General features: G+C 38.1%; 1 protein-coding gene across 1 annotated transcript; it reads left to right on the top strand.

The window, feature by feature from the left end:
• Window positions 1-356: 356 nt before the first annotated feature.
• CMC2 (C-X9-C motif containing 2) lies at window positions 357-14,729 on the top strand. Its single transcript, XM_068992987.1, has 4 exons — window positions 357-485; window positions 7,555-7,667; window positions 11,793-11,864; window positions 14,400-14,729. The coding sequence occupies exons 2-4, from the start codon at window positions 7,587-7,589 to the stop codon at window positions 14,484-14,486; spliced, it is 240 nt and encodes a 79-aa protein (XP_068849088.1). The 5' UTR covers window positions 357-485; window positions 7,555-7,586; the 3' UTR covers window positions 14,487-14,729.
• Window positions 14,730-15,699: the final 970 nt, after the last annotated feature.

The following is a 15,699-nucleotide window of genomic DNA, read 5'->3' as shown; positions in this document are numbered from 1 at the left end:
TTCCCGCCCGCTGCTCCTTCAAAACCACCAATTGCAGTTCCCGCCGTCCTGGAGCCCCGCCCACCGGGGGGCGCCAACTCCGGACTGTGCCCTCGGCACAGGGGACCGTGTGAGGAGGGCGACAGAAGTGAAACGCGCCGAGCCCCCCGCCTCACTCTTCTCAGCAGAGAATATTTTTTGAATGCCTTAATCCCAGCCATAGATTCTGGCTTGTCGGTTCCCCTTCAAGTTTAGGCTCGTGGCGCCTCGGCGGACTCGCTCTCCCTCCCCTCGCAGCGCCTGAAAATGGGCCCGTCCAGGCAGGGCGGCGCAGGCGCCTGAGGCGGCGAGCGGCGGGGGCTGGCCCAGCGGTGTCAGCAGTGGAGGGCGCCGTGTCTTCGCCACCCGGAGCTGGCCCGGCTCCCGCGTCCAGACCGCGCGTTTGGAGGCGCAGAGTCTTCGCGGGTGAATACCGCTTCCGCTCTCCGGCTGTGGCCGCGAGTCGGGTGAGTCTCGGGGGTCCGGGCCGTTCGGAGGCGCGCTCTCTTCCCGGCCGCGTTGTACGGGGAGGCCGCGGGACACCCACCGGCCCCTCCTCAGGTCCCTCAGGGTCGCGCCCCGCCGTGTCCCGTCCTGCTGGGACTTTCCGCCGGCCTCGGGGGTCGGGACCGCCGCACTGGGTTTCCCGGGGCGGACCAGGTCGACCTGAGCTCTCCGCCCTCGGGCATTCTCTGAGGATGCGCTGGTAGTTGAGCGCAGGCTTCGGGGTAGACGTTCGCTCTCTGCCCCACAGCTCTCGAGCTGGTGACCTTGGGCAGGCTCCTCCCTCCTCGGTTTCCTCGCCTGAGAAATGGGTGTAATCCAGCGCCTAGGTTGTGAGAAGCGCTTAACTACGTGTCTGGCACGGTGAGCGCTCCCTACGGTGTATGCTTTTTATTGCTCTTGGGGATCCAGGCGTTCAGGGTTTGCTTGTGGGAGCCTGCTAGGGCGCCTCTCAGCTGCAGTGAAATTTTCCACCAGTCCGTCTTGCGATGCGAGAATCCAGTAAGATCCTCATCAGCAGACTTTTCAAGAAAAGGTAGATCCCTTTTATCGGGTTTAAAGATGACCGAGCTTGTTTCACGTAAGTAAGTAGTAAGTAGTTTATGAAGAGTTAAGTAAATCCTAGTAGTGATTTAAATGCATAAAGGAAGTTTGCATAAAGGAGACACAAGTCCTGTTCATACAGGCTGCTGCACATGTTTGGTTGCTTTAAAACGATCCATTTCCCACCTTTTTTAAAAAAGAAAAACTATGTTAAGGTCTGAATCAGTGCTCAAATCTGTGATAGTACTGCATTCAGGAAACATTTATTGGGCATATACTATGTGCATTTAGGAGAATATCTCCTCTCCTACTAGCCTGTGTGTTCTTTGATGGTTATGGACTAAATTTTTTTTTTTGCTCTGAACTTCACGTGATTTGACAGAGGGCTCAGCACCAAGAAAGCGGTGATAAATCCTAGTTCAGGGAACGCTACAACTGGGCCCATGCCTTAAGAAATGACGTGAGGGTGCTCTCAGTAGCAGTAGGGGCATGGTCTGTACTCGGAGCACTTGTCACCTAATCAGAAGCCTCTGTTTAGATTTGGTCATTTTGCAGCTGTGATAAGTAAAAGTGGGTGGGGAAGGTCGTCCCCTGCTAATGTCTGCTACTTCTGCTCAATACAGTGAGGTTTGAAGTAGAGAGATACTAATTTAACTAATTCCAGAGCTTTCTGAAATTAGACTTTAAAAAAATATATGTTTTAGAGAGCAGTTTTTTCCTGGAGAACAGATTCTTTAGGCTCTGAACAAGAGACTTCTGGCCTTGTTTTAAAATGACATGAGAAATTGTAACTGTAGTGTGAATTTCTTTCTGGTGAAGCCACACAATAGCAAAATCTCTCTAAAGAAAGCCTTAGTGGCATTAAAATATAGGGTTTCCCTCTTGTGATTATAGATCTAAAGTGTGTTATTAGAATGTTTCCTCTCTTTTCTACACTAGAATTCATATATTGCTTGTGTTGTTTTTTTTCGTCTAAAATTGTGCCACCTGGTGGTTGAAATCTATCATAGACTACTTGTTAGATTTTACCTCAGAGTCTTGGTAGAATAAGGTGAAGCAGTGAATAAAATAAAATCATAAATTTTGTATCTTTAGGGAGAACTCCCTATTGCTTCGACCCTCCCAGCTCACCCCCAAGTAAAAGTTACGATTGCTTTGCAGGGACCTATTAGACAGTTATAAAAATATCAGATGTCACAGATGAACATTTTTACAAGTTCAAGCAGACTATTTTGGTATCAATCTGTGCATACCTGAGGAAGTGGATGGGATTGGCATGGGGAGAGAAGAGTTGTAATTGTGAGAAGTAAACTGTTCTGATGGTTTCTAAATGCCAGTGTACAAATGAACTGAAGTTTTGTGTTTAACTATATAATAACTGTTTGAATAGAGTTATCCCTCGCTTTCTCATTAGAATACCGTTACACTGAATCTTACCACAAATGAATGTTTCCTTCACTTTTTTTTTATACAGTGTGTTTGTTTGTAATTATCTTGGTGCTACCTTTTGAAACTGTTTTCTGTATTAACAGTAACAAGTGTTTATCCTTTGAGTGCAAATTTTATTTTGAGAAATGGCTTACATTTAATTGTGAACTTAGATTTGAGAAAAAAATCTTAAGGATGCAATGTAAGAATATACTCTGTGACATCCTTACTTAACCAGTCTCTTGGGCACAGGAGGCCAGATAAATGAGAAGTTCAAACAGCAGCTTGTTTCAATGTTGGACAGCTCCAGGAAAATGGCATCTGCCCCTGTAACTTCCAGTTTGATTTCCAGTCCTGTCCTCGGACACATCTCAGAGTCAGTTCAGTTCAGCCTTTCCCATCAGGTGACAGAACACTTCAGATTACTAATGATACTACATTTGTCACACTTACTCTTGATATAGGTCTAGAGCTAATTCCATTTTATGGAAGAAGACACTTACATTTCAGATTAAGTAGCCAAAGTGATACAACTTGTGAATAGTTGTGTCCACAGTTTTTACCTTCAGACCCTCATCTTCTCCCTTCAAATCCATTACTTTTCCTACTTAACCTGGCTGTTCCTTTTATCTATTTTCTCTGTTGTGGGTTTCCCTTAGTAAATATTCCCAATTTCATGAATGGCTTCCTGTTTAAACCTAATGTCAGAGCCATCTCCTTCCTGAGCATTCGCCCCAGGGATATTCAGATTGTCAGTGTTCTGGACATGGCTGATCAGGACAAGCACTATACTTTTCTTTTTCTTGATGTAGACAGATACTCTTGTTTCTAGTAATACAGGATAGTGTTACATTGACTTCTTTGAACCTCAGCCTGGGATTAGTCCCGGTTGAACTTGTAGCTAACCAGAGGTTCTCTGGGGAGTAGTTTTTTCTATCTGTATTTATTTCATTCACAAACTGCTGGGAAGGCATATCTTTCTTATTTTGAAAGTGGGAGAAATCTGTCACGGTGAGAGATTACGTTGGGTAGTAACTCTGTTCGGAGAAGGCAAAGGCACCCCACTCCAGTACTCTTGCCTGGAAAATCCCATGGATGGAGGAGCCTGAAAGGCTGCAGTCCATGGGGTCGCTGAGGGTCGGACACGATTGAGCGACTTCACTTTCACTTTTCACTTTCATGCATTGGAGAAGCAAATGGTGGCCCACTCCAGTGTTCTTGCCTGGAGAATCCCAGGGATGAGGAAGCCTGGTGGGCTGCTGTCTATGGGGTCGCACACAGTCGGACACAACTGAAGTGACTTAGCAGTAACTCTGCTATTTACTGTGTGACCTGGGGCTTAGTTTTGCTATGAAAATATTGAGTAACACATATTTTGACCCACAAAAAAGCAATTTCTTATGGTTTAGCTGAATTTAAAAAGATACCTGCTTCTTACAGTTATTGGAAGAATGATAAGACTTGTGCCTGCACATTGTAAGTATTCAACAAATTATTTCTATTCTAATAATATATTATTATGGCTTTGAACAAATTTTAAAAATAAGAATATGGAATATAGTTGACTTTTATTCATTTCATAAAATGTTACTTGAGTTATAATAGTGTTGTTAGAATAGGCTGTTAAAGATGACTACTGAAAGGTGTCAGCACTCATTTAAATGTGCTCTAAGAACAATGTTATTGTTTTATAGTTATGCTTTGTATATTATACCCAAGAGTACCCCAGTACATATGTGTATGCACCAACAGTTAGCCGAAGCTGGTAGATGGAAGGAAAGGAGAGGAAGAGAATATCTAACTAAAAAATGGGGTAGAGGCAAGAGGGGAATGATTGATAAAACGAGGAATTTGTTAGGTAAGGGATAAGTGTTCAGAGCTTTAAGTTAATTAGTAACTTAGTAATTTGTTTCACCAAGAACAAGAAAAGGAAACTACTATATATGAAACCATTTTCTTATTTGATATAATCATCTAGGATAAGTAGGGAGAAGGCAAGATAAGTAGATAGAAGTACACCATGGCTGTGTGTATAGTAGCATACATATTTGAAGTAAACTTTTAAGGAAGGAAAAAAAATATATGTACCATGGTATATATTTTTGCTTATATACAATGTGCATATGTGTGTTTATCTCAGTACCCAAGAGTTTTCTTAAGTATTTACTTTGCCAATTAGACAGGGCTTTCAGTACCTCAGAAGTTTGTTTCTGAACTGTAAAAGCACACATTTGAGGGCTGGTTCATAGATATACGCAAAAATGTTTTGTTAAATATACTTAAAAAATAAAATGTTAAAGACATTTTCTAGATGACTAAAACCGGTGTACATCTTCCTTCAGAAAAAATAAGCAAGGCAGAAGCCAGATAACTTTTACTATATATAAGTGTAGGTGTATAATATTATTATATTAGATGGCTTAAATTGCTGTACTGTATGAGACCTCTTTTTTCTGAGGCAGAATTTTTATATCATTTAAAAAGATTGTAGTCAGTGACAGGCAAATAAAACTTGAACTTGGCTGCATTTTCAGTTTCCATTTCAAATACTCAAGTATTTTAACTAGGCACAATGGCCTGATTTGTGATCTTTAGCTGTGGTATGTTTGTGTGTGTGGCAGGGGGTGGGGTTGAGGTTATTAGTCACTCAGTGGAACAGTGATTTGGTACTTTTATAAGTTGAAATCTGAAGTAGTAGGTATAATTCTTTGCAATTATTTGTTTAGTCATTTTTAAGGATTTCGTTTGTCAAGAGTAGAAGGTGGATAGGCTGTTTGAATTTCTTGAAACTTTTTTCACACCTTTATTAAGGCATAATTTACATACTACAAAATTTGCCCATTCTAAGTGAATTAAGTGATTTTAGAAAGCTTATACAATTATGCAACCATTACCACAATCCTATTTTAGAACATTTTTGTCACCCAAAGTTTTCTTCTTGCCATTTGCAAATTAATCCTCACTCTCACCTTTGGACCTCCACATTGATCAGCTTTTGCCTCTACAAATTTGCCTTTTCTAGACATTGCATATAAATAGAATCGTACAGTACTGTCTTTTGAGTCTGCTTTATTTCATTTAGCTTAGTACTTTTGAGATTCCTCCATGTTGGCATATGTATAAGTTTATTCCTTTTTAGTGCTAAATAGTGTCCCATTGAATAAATACACAAATTTGTTTATCCAGTACTTGGTTGTTAGACATTTGGATTGTTTCCAGTATTGACTATTATGAATAATGCTATGACCGTTCATATATAAATCTTTGTGGGGATATATCTTTTCATTTCTCTTGTATGTTCTAAGAGAGAAATTTCTAGGTCATATGTTAAGTTTGGGTTTAACTTAAGAAACTACTAAATAGTTTTCTAAAGTGTCTATGCTACTTAACCTTCCCAGTAGCATTGTATGAGATCCCTTTCCACCACATTGTAAGCAGTGCTTGCTATTGTCTAATTTTTTGATTATAGCTATTCTGGTGGATGTATAGTAGTATCTCATTGTGGTTTAAATTTCTGTTTCCCTAATGACTAGTGATGTTCAGCATCTTTTTATGTGCTTAATTTACCATTCCTATATCCTCTTCGGTGAAATATCTGTTTAAATCTTTTGCTCATTTTGGAGTATATTTTAAACACTGGATTGTTTGTAAACTTTCTTTATATGTTTTAGGTGCAAATCCTTTGTCATATATGATTTGCAAATATTTTCCTTTAGTGTGTAGCTTGTAGAGGAGCTACACACTATTTTATTTTTTAGAACAGTTTTAGGTTCATAGCAAATTTGAGCAGAAAGTACAGAGAGACCCCCTAGGCCCCCTCTGCCCACACATACCCTGCCTCTCTCCCACAGTCAACATCCTCCAAGAGTGGTATGCTAATTACAATTGATAGGCTGACATTGACATGTCATTATCACCCAGAGGGTGACTTGTCTTTTCATTTTCTTAATTTTGAAAATGGAAATTTTTAATTTTGATAAATTTTAACCAATTTATTCTTTTATGGATTTTGATGTATCTTTGCCCAACCTAATGGATTTCCCTGGTGGCTCAGACGTAAAGCGTCTGCCTACAATGCGGGAGACCTGGGTTTGATCCCAGGGTCAGGAATATCCTCTGGAGAAGGAAATGGCAACCCATTCTAGTACTCTTGCCTGGAAGACCCCATGGACGGGAGAGCCTGGTAGGGTACAGTCCATGGGGTTGCAAAGAGTCGGACACGACTGAGCGACTTCATTTCACTCACTTTTGCCCAACCTACTGTCATGATTTCTCCTAGGTTTTCTTTCTTGGAACTTTTAAAAGACTAAAGTAGTTAATTGGTTCTTTCCTTTGGTAATCTCTTCTGGGTCATAAAGAATTGGTTTAAGAGAGAAATGGGTGAATAGAGAAATAGGTGAATGTAACTATAGCAAATACCTTAAAATAATATTTTATCTTAGACCTTGGATGCTAATTTTCTTTTCTTGTGAATGAACCAATTAAACCTAATTTCAGGGATTTTTAGCTTCTTGTTTTCATTGTAATAATTGCATTTTATGGATAGATCTGCTAAATTAAAAAAAAAAAATCCACATCTGCTTCTTGTTTCTCTTCAGGGTTTAGTTAGATTTTCTCAGCCAGATGTTACTTAGGAAGAAAGCAGTGTATATTAATTCACACTAACTTGAGACTGACTAATGGCCCTTTAACCCTTATACATTTAGGCCAGTTCTCTTCACTGGTAGGATTTTACCTGAATAAAATAAGTTGTAATCTATTTCAGAAGTATGGGAAAAGTAATTGAAGTCAGGCTTGTTAACATAGGCAAGCTGTTTCTGGTTAAGCACCTATTTCGCGGATCGGGTCTCTTGAGTCTGCTTTTTTCTGAACCTGCATGTTCTCTAAATACTCCTGATAACCCACGGAATCTAAGTCGTTGGATAGGAAGGTGAGGCTCAGGTTAATTTGCCTAAGGTCACCTTTCTTTTCTGATAAAGGTCACTGAGGTTTCTTACGACGGAAAATAATTTTAGGTTGCATTAACAGTCACACATATTCAAGACACTCTTGTATCCACAGGTTGCTCTGCTGTGTTCCATCTCCTCCTAAAGATGCATCCTGACTTATCTCCACACTTGCATACTGAAGAATGCAACGTCTTGATTAACTTGCTTAAGGAATGTCACAAAAATGTAAGAGTTCAGAAAATAACCCTGGAGCAACAATGAAACCTAGATACAATACACTAATGTAAAATGTTATCTCCATTAATAGAAGGAAATGATAATGTCATTGTTATGGGTCTTAGCGTAGTAAAGATTAGCAGTTGATGCTTGTGATTTGTTTTTAGAAACTACTTCCTTTTTATGATGAGTAGAAATCGAGCCTGGTAGTTTTATTAGGGAGATTCTGAAGTGATACATAGTAGTTACAATCCATGTTCCATGACATCTATCATTATGTGCTTAAAGGAAGTTGAAATATTTTTTACAATTACATGTTAACTAGATTTAAATTATGACTGGCCTCATTTAGCAGGTTTACTTAATGGTTGCTGTGTACTTAGTCACTGAGTCGTGTCCGATTCTTTGTGACCCCATGGACTGTAGCCAGCCAGCCTCCCCTGCCCATGGGGATTCTCCAGGCAAGAATACTGGAGAAGGTTGCCATGCCCTCCTGGTTAGTGGAATGGAAATAAAATTCCATTTTTAAAACCAAAATAGAAAATAAGCCCATTTTTGCAATGCATTAAATTTGACATTTTTACAGATGTCAAAGTTTTTTTTTTTTAATATATTTGGTGTATGAGACAGTTATAAGAAGCATTTGTGTTTTTCTTTAGCTTTGCATGATGCATTATTTCCTTCATGTTCTTCATAAACTGTAGATATATCAGATTCTTATTTAAGTGAGTAAAACTTTAAGACTAAAAGTGAAGTAGTAAGGAATGTTGATGACCTGTGAAGTCCGATATTTATACTGTTTCAAAGAATGTTGATGACAATACACTTTCAGCAAACTATTTCCACCATACAGCTAGATTAAGAATTGATATTGTCTTTTTAACTTTAGCCATTCTGTGTATGTGTAATAGTATATTATTTGAGTTTAAATTGTGTTTCCCTTGGGCTGATGACTTTAGGCATCTTTTCATGTACTTACTGGACATTCACATAATGTCTTTTGCCCATATTTAAAAATGGGGTGTTAGTCTTATTATTGAGTTGTAAGAATTCTTTTTATCATTCAGCTTACAAAGTGTGTTGTAAATATTTTCTCCCAGTCTGTGGTGTCCTTTTTTATTTTCTTAAAGATGTGTTACAAAGAGTTTGTAAGTTTGATGAAGTCTATAATAATTTACTAGGTTTTTCATTCATTGTTTATGTTTTTTTTTTGTTCTAGGGATCTTTGTCAATTTCCTGGTCACAAAGTTTCTCCTGTTTTTTTCTTCTGGAAATTTTATAGTTTTAGTTTTTGAAATTTAGGTCTGTGATTCAAATTAGTTTTTGTGTATGTTGTGAGGTATGAGTCAAGGTTTATTTCTCTCCCTGTGGATATCCAGTTATTCCAGCACCACTTGTTGAAGAGCTTTCTTTCCCCACTAAATTACCTTGGTGCTTTTGTCAAAAATCAGTTGCCCATATGTGAATGGGCCTACTTCTGGGCTCTTTAGTCTGTTCCACTGATTTTATATGTTTATTCTTAACACAGTTGATTTTGACATCTTACTGGGGTCACCTGATCCCATGACTGTTTTGTCCTCTTCTCTGTCTTAATTCGCTTGTACTGCATGTAGACTGATCTCTCAGTCCTAAGTTTAATCATTGTTCCCCTTTAATGGCTCCCTTTGCCTGTGGAATAAATTCTATATTTCTTTGTGTTTTGGGGCCTTCATGTACTGGCCCCTACTTACACTTGGGCTTGACCACCCTCCTACCCCGCATCCTTCCTGCTCGCTCTGTCTGCAGTTGTACTGGAGCGTGTTTCTGTCTCCTAGGCTTTTTTACTTGCTTTTTCCCTTTGTTTAACTTAAAGATTTTCTCACTGTCTCCACTTCTCACTTGCTTGATAAGGTTTTATCATCCTCCAGGCTTTATTCTGCTTAATTTGTCATTTCCTCTTCCTTTTCTTTCTTGGCCTGGATTCCCTTGCTATAATTACTCTATACTTCAGTAATACTTTACGTATTATTTCCAACTCTATGGCAGTTACTCTCACACTTTTTAGTCTCAGAATTCCTTTACATTCTTCAGAGTTATTGAGGACCCCAAAGAACTTTTGTTTATGTGGGCTGTATCTATCAATATTTGTTGAATTAGAAGTTAAAAGTGAGTAGTTGAAAAATATTAATTTATTTTAAAATGACAATAATAAACCATTACACGTTAATAGTTATTTTTCATTAAAAAAATACCTTATTTTCCAAAACAATAAAAGGGGGTAAAGAATGACATTGCTTTTACATTTTTGCAGTTCTTTTTAATGTTTGGTTTAATAGAATACAGCTGGATTCTCATATCTGCCACTTTGCTCAATCTGTGCTGATATTACAGGTCATGTAGCCTCTGGAAAAATCTACTGTACCCTTGTGAGAGAATGAAAGTGAACAAAACAAATAAGATCCTCAGTTATTAGGAAGGTAGATTTTACCTTCTCCTGAAAAGGTTTTGAGTAGTCCTGGGACTACACTTTGAGAACTGCTGCTGTATAGTGATCACTTCATATTTTCTTTTCCTTCTGGCTATGAGAGTGGGGCCCAGGTCCACCATGCTCACTATTGTGTCCCTAGTGGCTGGGACACTGTCCTCCAGACCCTGATTGATTCACTTACCCAATCAGTAGCTCTGCCAGTTTGCTCTCTAGAAATAGACACCAGGCACTAGAGGCTCATGTCATGTGTATACAAGAGAAGTACACTCCAAGGGCATTTCTTTTACTTTTCAACTTTTTATTTTATATTGGAATATAGCCGATTAACAATATTGTGATAGTTTCAGGTAGACAGCAAAGAGGCTCAGCCACATGTATCCATTTTCCTCCAAATTCATGGACATTTCTTTTATCAATGCCACTGGGGCATTTTTGGGTTTTGTTTTTCATGTAATGTCACAGAGTATTATTCTCATTTGGGCTTAATGTTGAGGTGAAAGTGAGAGTATAAATTAGCTTTTGTCTTGAATTAAAAAAAAAATTTCTTTTGTTATCTTGAATTTTTAAAATAAGGTGTATGAATATGGGATGATATCAATAAATATAAAGTAAAATATGAAATATTGTGTTACATTCTAAAATGTTAATCCTGTCTATTGTTTCTGTTTGGCCAGAAGGTGTATGAAAAAGCATTGTCCCTTTGTATTGTCAAGGAGGCAATTTATGCACAGGAATTATTTATCCTGAAAAGGTCATTAGGTAATCACTAGGAAACCTTAAATCCTTGCCAGAAAAACTCTGATCATTTACTCAGTGTGGACAAGAAAAGTACATTTAAAGTGGTAAAGAAACAGAGAAAAAAGAAATAGCATGACTATTACTAATTATGTGTTGTCTGGTTTCCAGGAAAGCCTTAATTAGAAAGAAAAGGGAAAAAGTGGTCATTGTTACAAGTTCAGCATTTATGGCATGTCATTATAGGAGATCACCGTGCTCTCTGACCTACACTTAAAAATGGCGATGTGCAAACACACTAAGTATGGCAAAGCAGAGCAGACTTTGAATATTAAGCATTGATTTCCTTTTATTGTGAATTAGTGACTTGTTTATATGGCTCATACAGGTTGTGTAATATTAGTGTTATGTGTTTTTAATTTATTTTGATGACATTTTGAATAGAGGCAAATGAGAGAAATAGAGGCAAATAGAGAAAATGGCTTTGGCACCAAGCGTTTCATAGGTAACTCTTCTATGGGACAGGGGTGTTTGCTCATGAAGGAAGTTACTGTCATGTCAATATGGCTACACTGCATTTGGACATCACTCTGTAATAGAGGATGGATAACATGCCCTTAAAGAAAGGGTATTAGGTAATAAAATGCTTTTCACTAGGTCATTTTGAGGTTTGGGGAGGTTAATAGGCTTCTCTTTTATCAAAGAAAAGTCTTTTTTATTTTTCATTTCTACCTATAGAACATTTCTTCTTTATTTGTAGGAATGGTAGGGTAAGCCCATTTATTTGTATATTTTGTACTTATGGGTTAACTGTTTGATTAACTATTAGCCATTTGCTTATTGACAAGGTGACACATTAAATATTTCAGTTCTGAGCCAGAGACCTTAGCATATTATGGGATGAAATATTTTACCCCTTTTCTTCCTTTTAGCACAGCATTCTGAAATTTTTTGGTCATTGCAATGATCTTGATCGGGAGATGAGAAAATGCTTGAAGAATGAGGTAAGGAAAACATTAAAGGATGGAAATGGTTGAGCAGTTGAAAAGACTGTTTTGGAGCAATATTACTTATTACTACCATTATTAATTTTTTTTTTGGCAAGTTTTCATATAACACCAAAACTTGACTTTATAGGTATGTCTTCCCCTAAAGTCAAGAGGAGAAATGAAAGCGTCTTCTGGGGACAATCTTTTGGAACATTGCTGATTTTTTTGCATATACATAAATGAAAGCAACTATCTTAAAATAATCACTGTAACTCCCCTGGATGAATTTTAAGGTTTGAGAAGTTGAATCTGTACAGCAGAAAGAATTGTTGATCAGCTTTTAGCTCTAGCAGGTAACTAAAACTCTCTGGGCCTCAATTTCCTTGTATAACATGAGGAGGCTAGATTTAGGCTCTTTCCAGCCTTAAAACTTGGAATTTCTTTATAATTATAGTATATACAGCCCATAGGGATCTAGTTTGACTTATTTGGAAAGACTCATTTCCTGAACACAGCTTTAGGCTATGACTTGGACTTGGGCAAATAGCCAAAGTTTATTGTCTTTTTGTAGGTACCGCAGACTGAACAGAGTGCATTTTAAATCTTTGAAAAGAAATTTAATTCCATTTCTGTTTTATTCATCAGAAATTTTATGTCCAGAACCTTTAAAAATATGTAACAACTAAAAATCTGCCTTCCAATTTTATTTTCTGTACTTTTGAACTTTCTCCCCCCATGAGCCTCATATTGAAAGATATTAGATATTTGAAGACATTCAGCATCTATCTTTAATCATTTTTTCCTGGTTTCTACTTTGGGGCTTTTTTCCTCCTTCCTTCCTGGAATCCCTTTACAGCATCTTTACTGTTTGAAGAACTTCCTGGAGTTCTGATAATTTTCTTCATGTGCACAAATGGGTATATGTTTTAAACTGATTTTTGAAACACTTTTTCTTTATATGTAAAGGGTATTTTGTATGGAAACTAAACCTAGGGCTGTCTTCCTTTTTAAATAAGATTATGGAAAAGTAAGCTCATACTGTTTTATTTGGTATAGGTATTTATTTCTTACGTGCTTTCAGTTGTGTAAGATAGCCTTTTTCCTAAGTTTAGGTTTTTTTATCCTCACAGTTTAGTGATTTTTGTCATTGGTTTGGTAATTATATCTTCATATGAAAATTTCCTCCCCAGGTGGTCCTGAACTGTCAGGAACTATTTGGTAGAAGAATGTTGGTAGATTTAATCCTTTACATTTTAGATTCTTATTTTGTCCCAGTTTGTTTTTGTATAAATTTCAGATTTTCTCCTTGACTACTTTCTAGTCCTCTCTGTGGTTTTTATGTCGCTTCATTTTCTGATTTATAGATTGTTTTCTATCTGCTCTTTCATCCTTCAGTTCTCCAAACCTGTGCTCATTTATTTCCTCTGCTTTTAATGCTTCCCAGTTTCCCATTTACTGCTCCTAATGCTCTCCTCCTACCATTTCCTTCATGTGTCATTTAAGTACTTCATTCTTTGAAGCTTTTAACTAGAAAAAAGGTCTGGCCAGTTCTTTCTGACCCTGTCTTTGCTGCTGTGTTGCTGCTTTTGTCCTTTTTATTGAAATAATCACTAATACTACTTTTGCAGTGTCCTCTTTTGTTCCTTTTACTTGTTTGGTTTGGTTTCTGCATTGTTTAGTGGCATTTTGTGAATAACATAATAGTCACCCTTTGTATCTTTTTTTTTTTTAATTCAGGGGCCATCTTGACTCCTTTTGGAGATTTCATAACATATATTTTAATATAAGCTCTGTTTCAATTTGCTCTATGACTTATTTTATTGGCTACAAAGTACTGTCTTCTGAAGACTTACCTTTAGAATCCTCTTTCCAAGCTGATTTTAGAGGCTTCATATGATATGAAGAGAGATATCAAATATTTTTCTCAGAACAGGTATCCCTCCATGTTCTAGAATTTTCTTCTTTAACCTTTTAAAGCAATAAAATACCCTTCTCCCCCTAGCAGGCTATGAGGAAAAATAATGTAGGACAGATAAAAGGAATGTTTTTGTTAAAGAGACCTGGTGCTTCATCTGTTATTTGAAGTGGCCCTTTGATGAAGAAAAAGATACGTTTGAAAATTGCTACTATTCCAGAAGATATGTTAGAACTCTTGAGTCAAAACTTTAGACTTAGAAAACTTCTTAAAGATTATCAAGCCCAACTCTTTATATTTGAGGTTACTGGCCCAGAAAATCAAGTAAGTACCTCAAAGATATGAACGTCAGGGCTCAGGGAATGGAAGCTGGAGTTCCTGGTCAGTGCTTTGCCACTAATCTTGTTTCTTTGGCTTCTTTCTATATCTGACAGCTGAAAGATTTTGATGTCCAGCTGTTTACATGTACTCAGTTTTTTCAACTTGAATCTGCTTTTACTTTTTTCCCACTCTACCTAAGAACCCCTGTTGCACCTTTAAAATATATCTTTATTGGTGTATATATTATAAGCTTAGTATGTAAATAGCGATATAATCTGCTGTCTCTTTTCTCTCCCCTTCCTTTTATTTTCTAGTACATGGAAAAGAGGAACAAGAGCAGGGAGCTTGGCAATGCAATGCGAAAGAGACTTTTTAATCCTCCAGAGGAATCTGAAAACTAGATCTTACTTTCACTGGATGCCTTGCCTGAGAGAAGACCCAAAGACTCTTGGTTGGTAACTGAAGGAATCCTATTGCATTTGGTCTCTAAAATCCTTTGAATGGAAAGTGACCCATGAGAAATCAAGCCTTGGAGAAGTATGGAAGCCCTGGATCTGGAATGTTTGTTGGGCAGAGCTGTTTGTACCCTCCCTCCTCTACTAACGCATCTGAGACTTCTGTTTCTTCCCCTTGCCTATGACCTGTTAACATTTGAGTACCTTAAGCTTCAATAAAACTATTGATTCTAATCATATTTCCTCTGTTCTTTTAGACTGTCTTGGAATTAGGGCTGAATGGTGCCACTAGACTTCTCTTTTTGCAGTGTGGCAGTTCTGGAGCCTAAATATTGAAAGCATAGCAAGAGTTTGGGGAAATCCCAGCTGTGTTAACTCTATGAAAATGTTCCAACTTGATTGTTTTTAAAGAGCTCTTTTCCAAAAGGTTAAATGTTTAACACTGATAAAATTGCTTCTGGCTAGGATTTAAGTCTGAGCAGACTTACCTTCTCCATTTGGTTGAAGGGACCACCCTGGGTGCCAGTTATCTCCTGGGCCTGTGTGCTTCCTTTCTGCTGGGTGCAGGGTTCTTCTTTCCGGATTCATTTCTAGCAGCCATCCTGGCAATGTTCCTTTGGCCATGCAGTGTTTCTGAGACCTGTGAATCTGGAAGCCAGCTTCCAGTCATGGCCATAACAGGGGCTTGAACTTCCTGTTGGATAAGGTTTCAGCAGACTGTGAGCCTTGAGTTCCTTGTAGTGAACTCTGTGTACATGTATGGTAGGAGGCCTTGTTGAGCATCAGTATTTACTAGTGATTTCCCCATCACAAGAGGCATTGAAAAGGCTGGACATTCATTTAGCATGGGAGTTAAATGGGGTAACAGATTTATTGAAGATATGGAGGAAGAAGCAGAATTAATTCTGAAGTCCCTTTTAAGACTCAGATTTATGAATATTTATTCAGTTACCCCTTCCCCTCCTAGCCTCCCTGAGACCAAGTACAGGTACAGAAGTGAGACATTGTGTCTTCAGAAGGTTGTAGTAAGCTGACAAGTTAACTATTACAGTAGTATAGTAAGTACTATGATTAGTCAGGTGTCATGGAAACACAGGGCATCCATGCCCGGCCTTCAGGAAGAAGCCATTCCAAGAAAGCTACTTAGCAAAGATGACCT

The sequence above is a fragment of the Capricornis sumatraensis genome, chromosome 20 (assembly GCF_032405125.1).
Source record: "Capricornis sumatraensis isolate serow.1 chromosome 20, serow.2, whole genome shotgun sequence".
Classification (NCBI taxonomy): Eukaryota; Metazoa; Chordata; class Mammalia; order Artiodactyla; family Bovidae; genus Capricornis; species Capricornis sumatraensis.
The sequence above is the reverse complement of the archived record's forward strand: the minus strand, read 5'-3'. Positions and strand labels throughout refer to the sequence as shown.

Coding starts and splice junctions, on each gene's coding strand:
- CMC2 (XM_068992987.1), top strand. CDS start 7,587: ATGCATCCTGACTTATCTCCACACTTGCATACTGAAGAATGCAACGTC. Junction 7,668..11,792: donor TTAAGGAATGTCACAAAAAT/GTAAGAGTTCAG, acceptor TCTTCCTTTTAG/CACAGCATTCTGAAATTTTT. Junction 11,865..14,399: donor GAAAATGCTTGAAGAATGAG/GTAAGGAAAACA, acceptor TTTATTTTCTAG/TACATGGAAAAGAGGAACAA.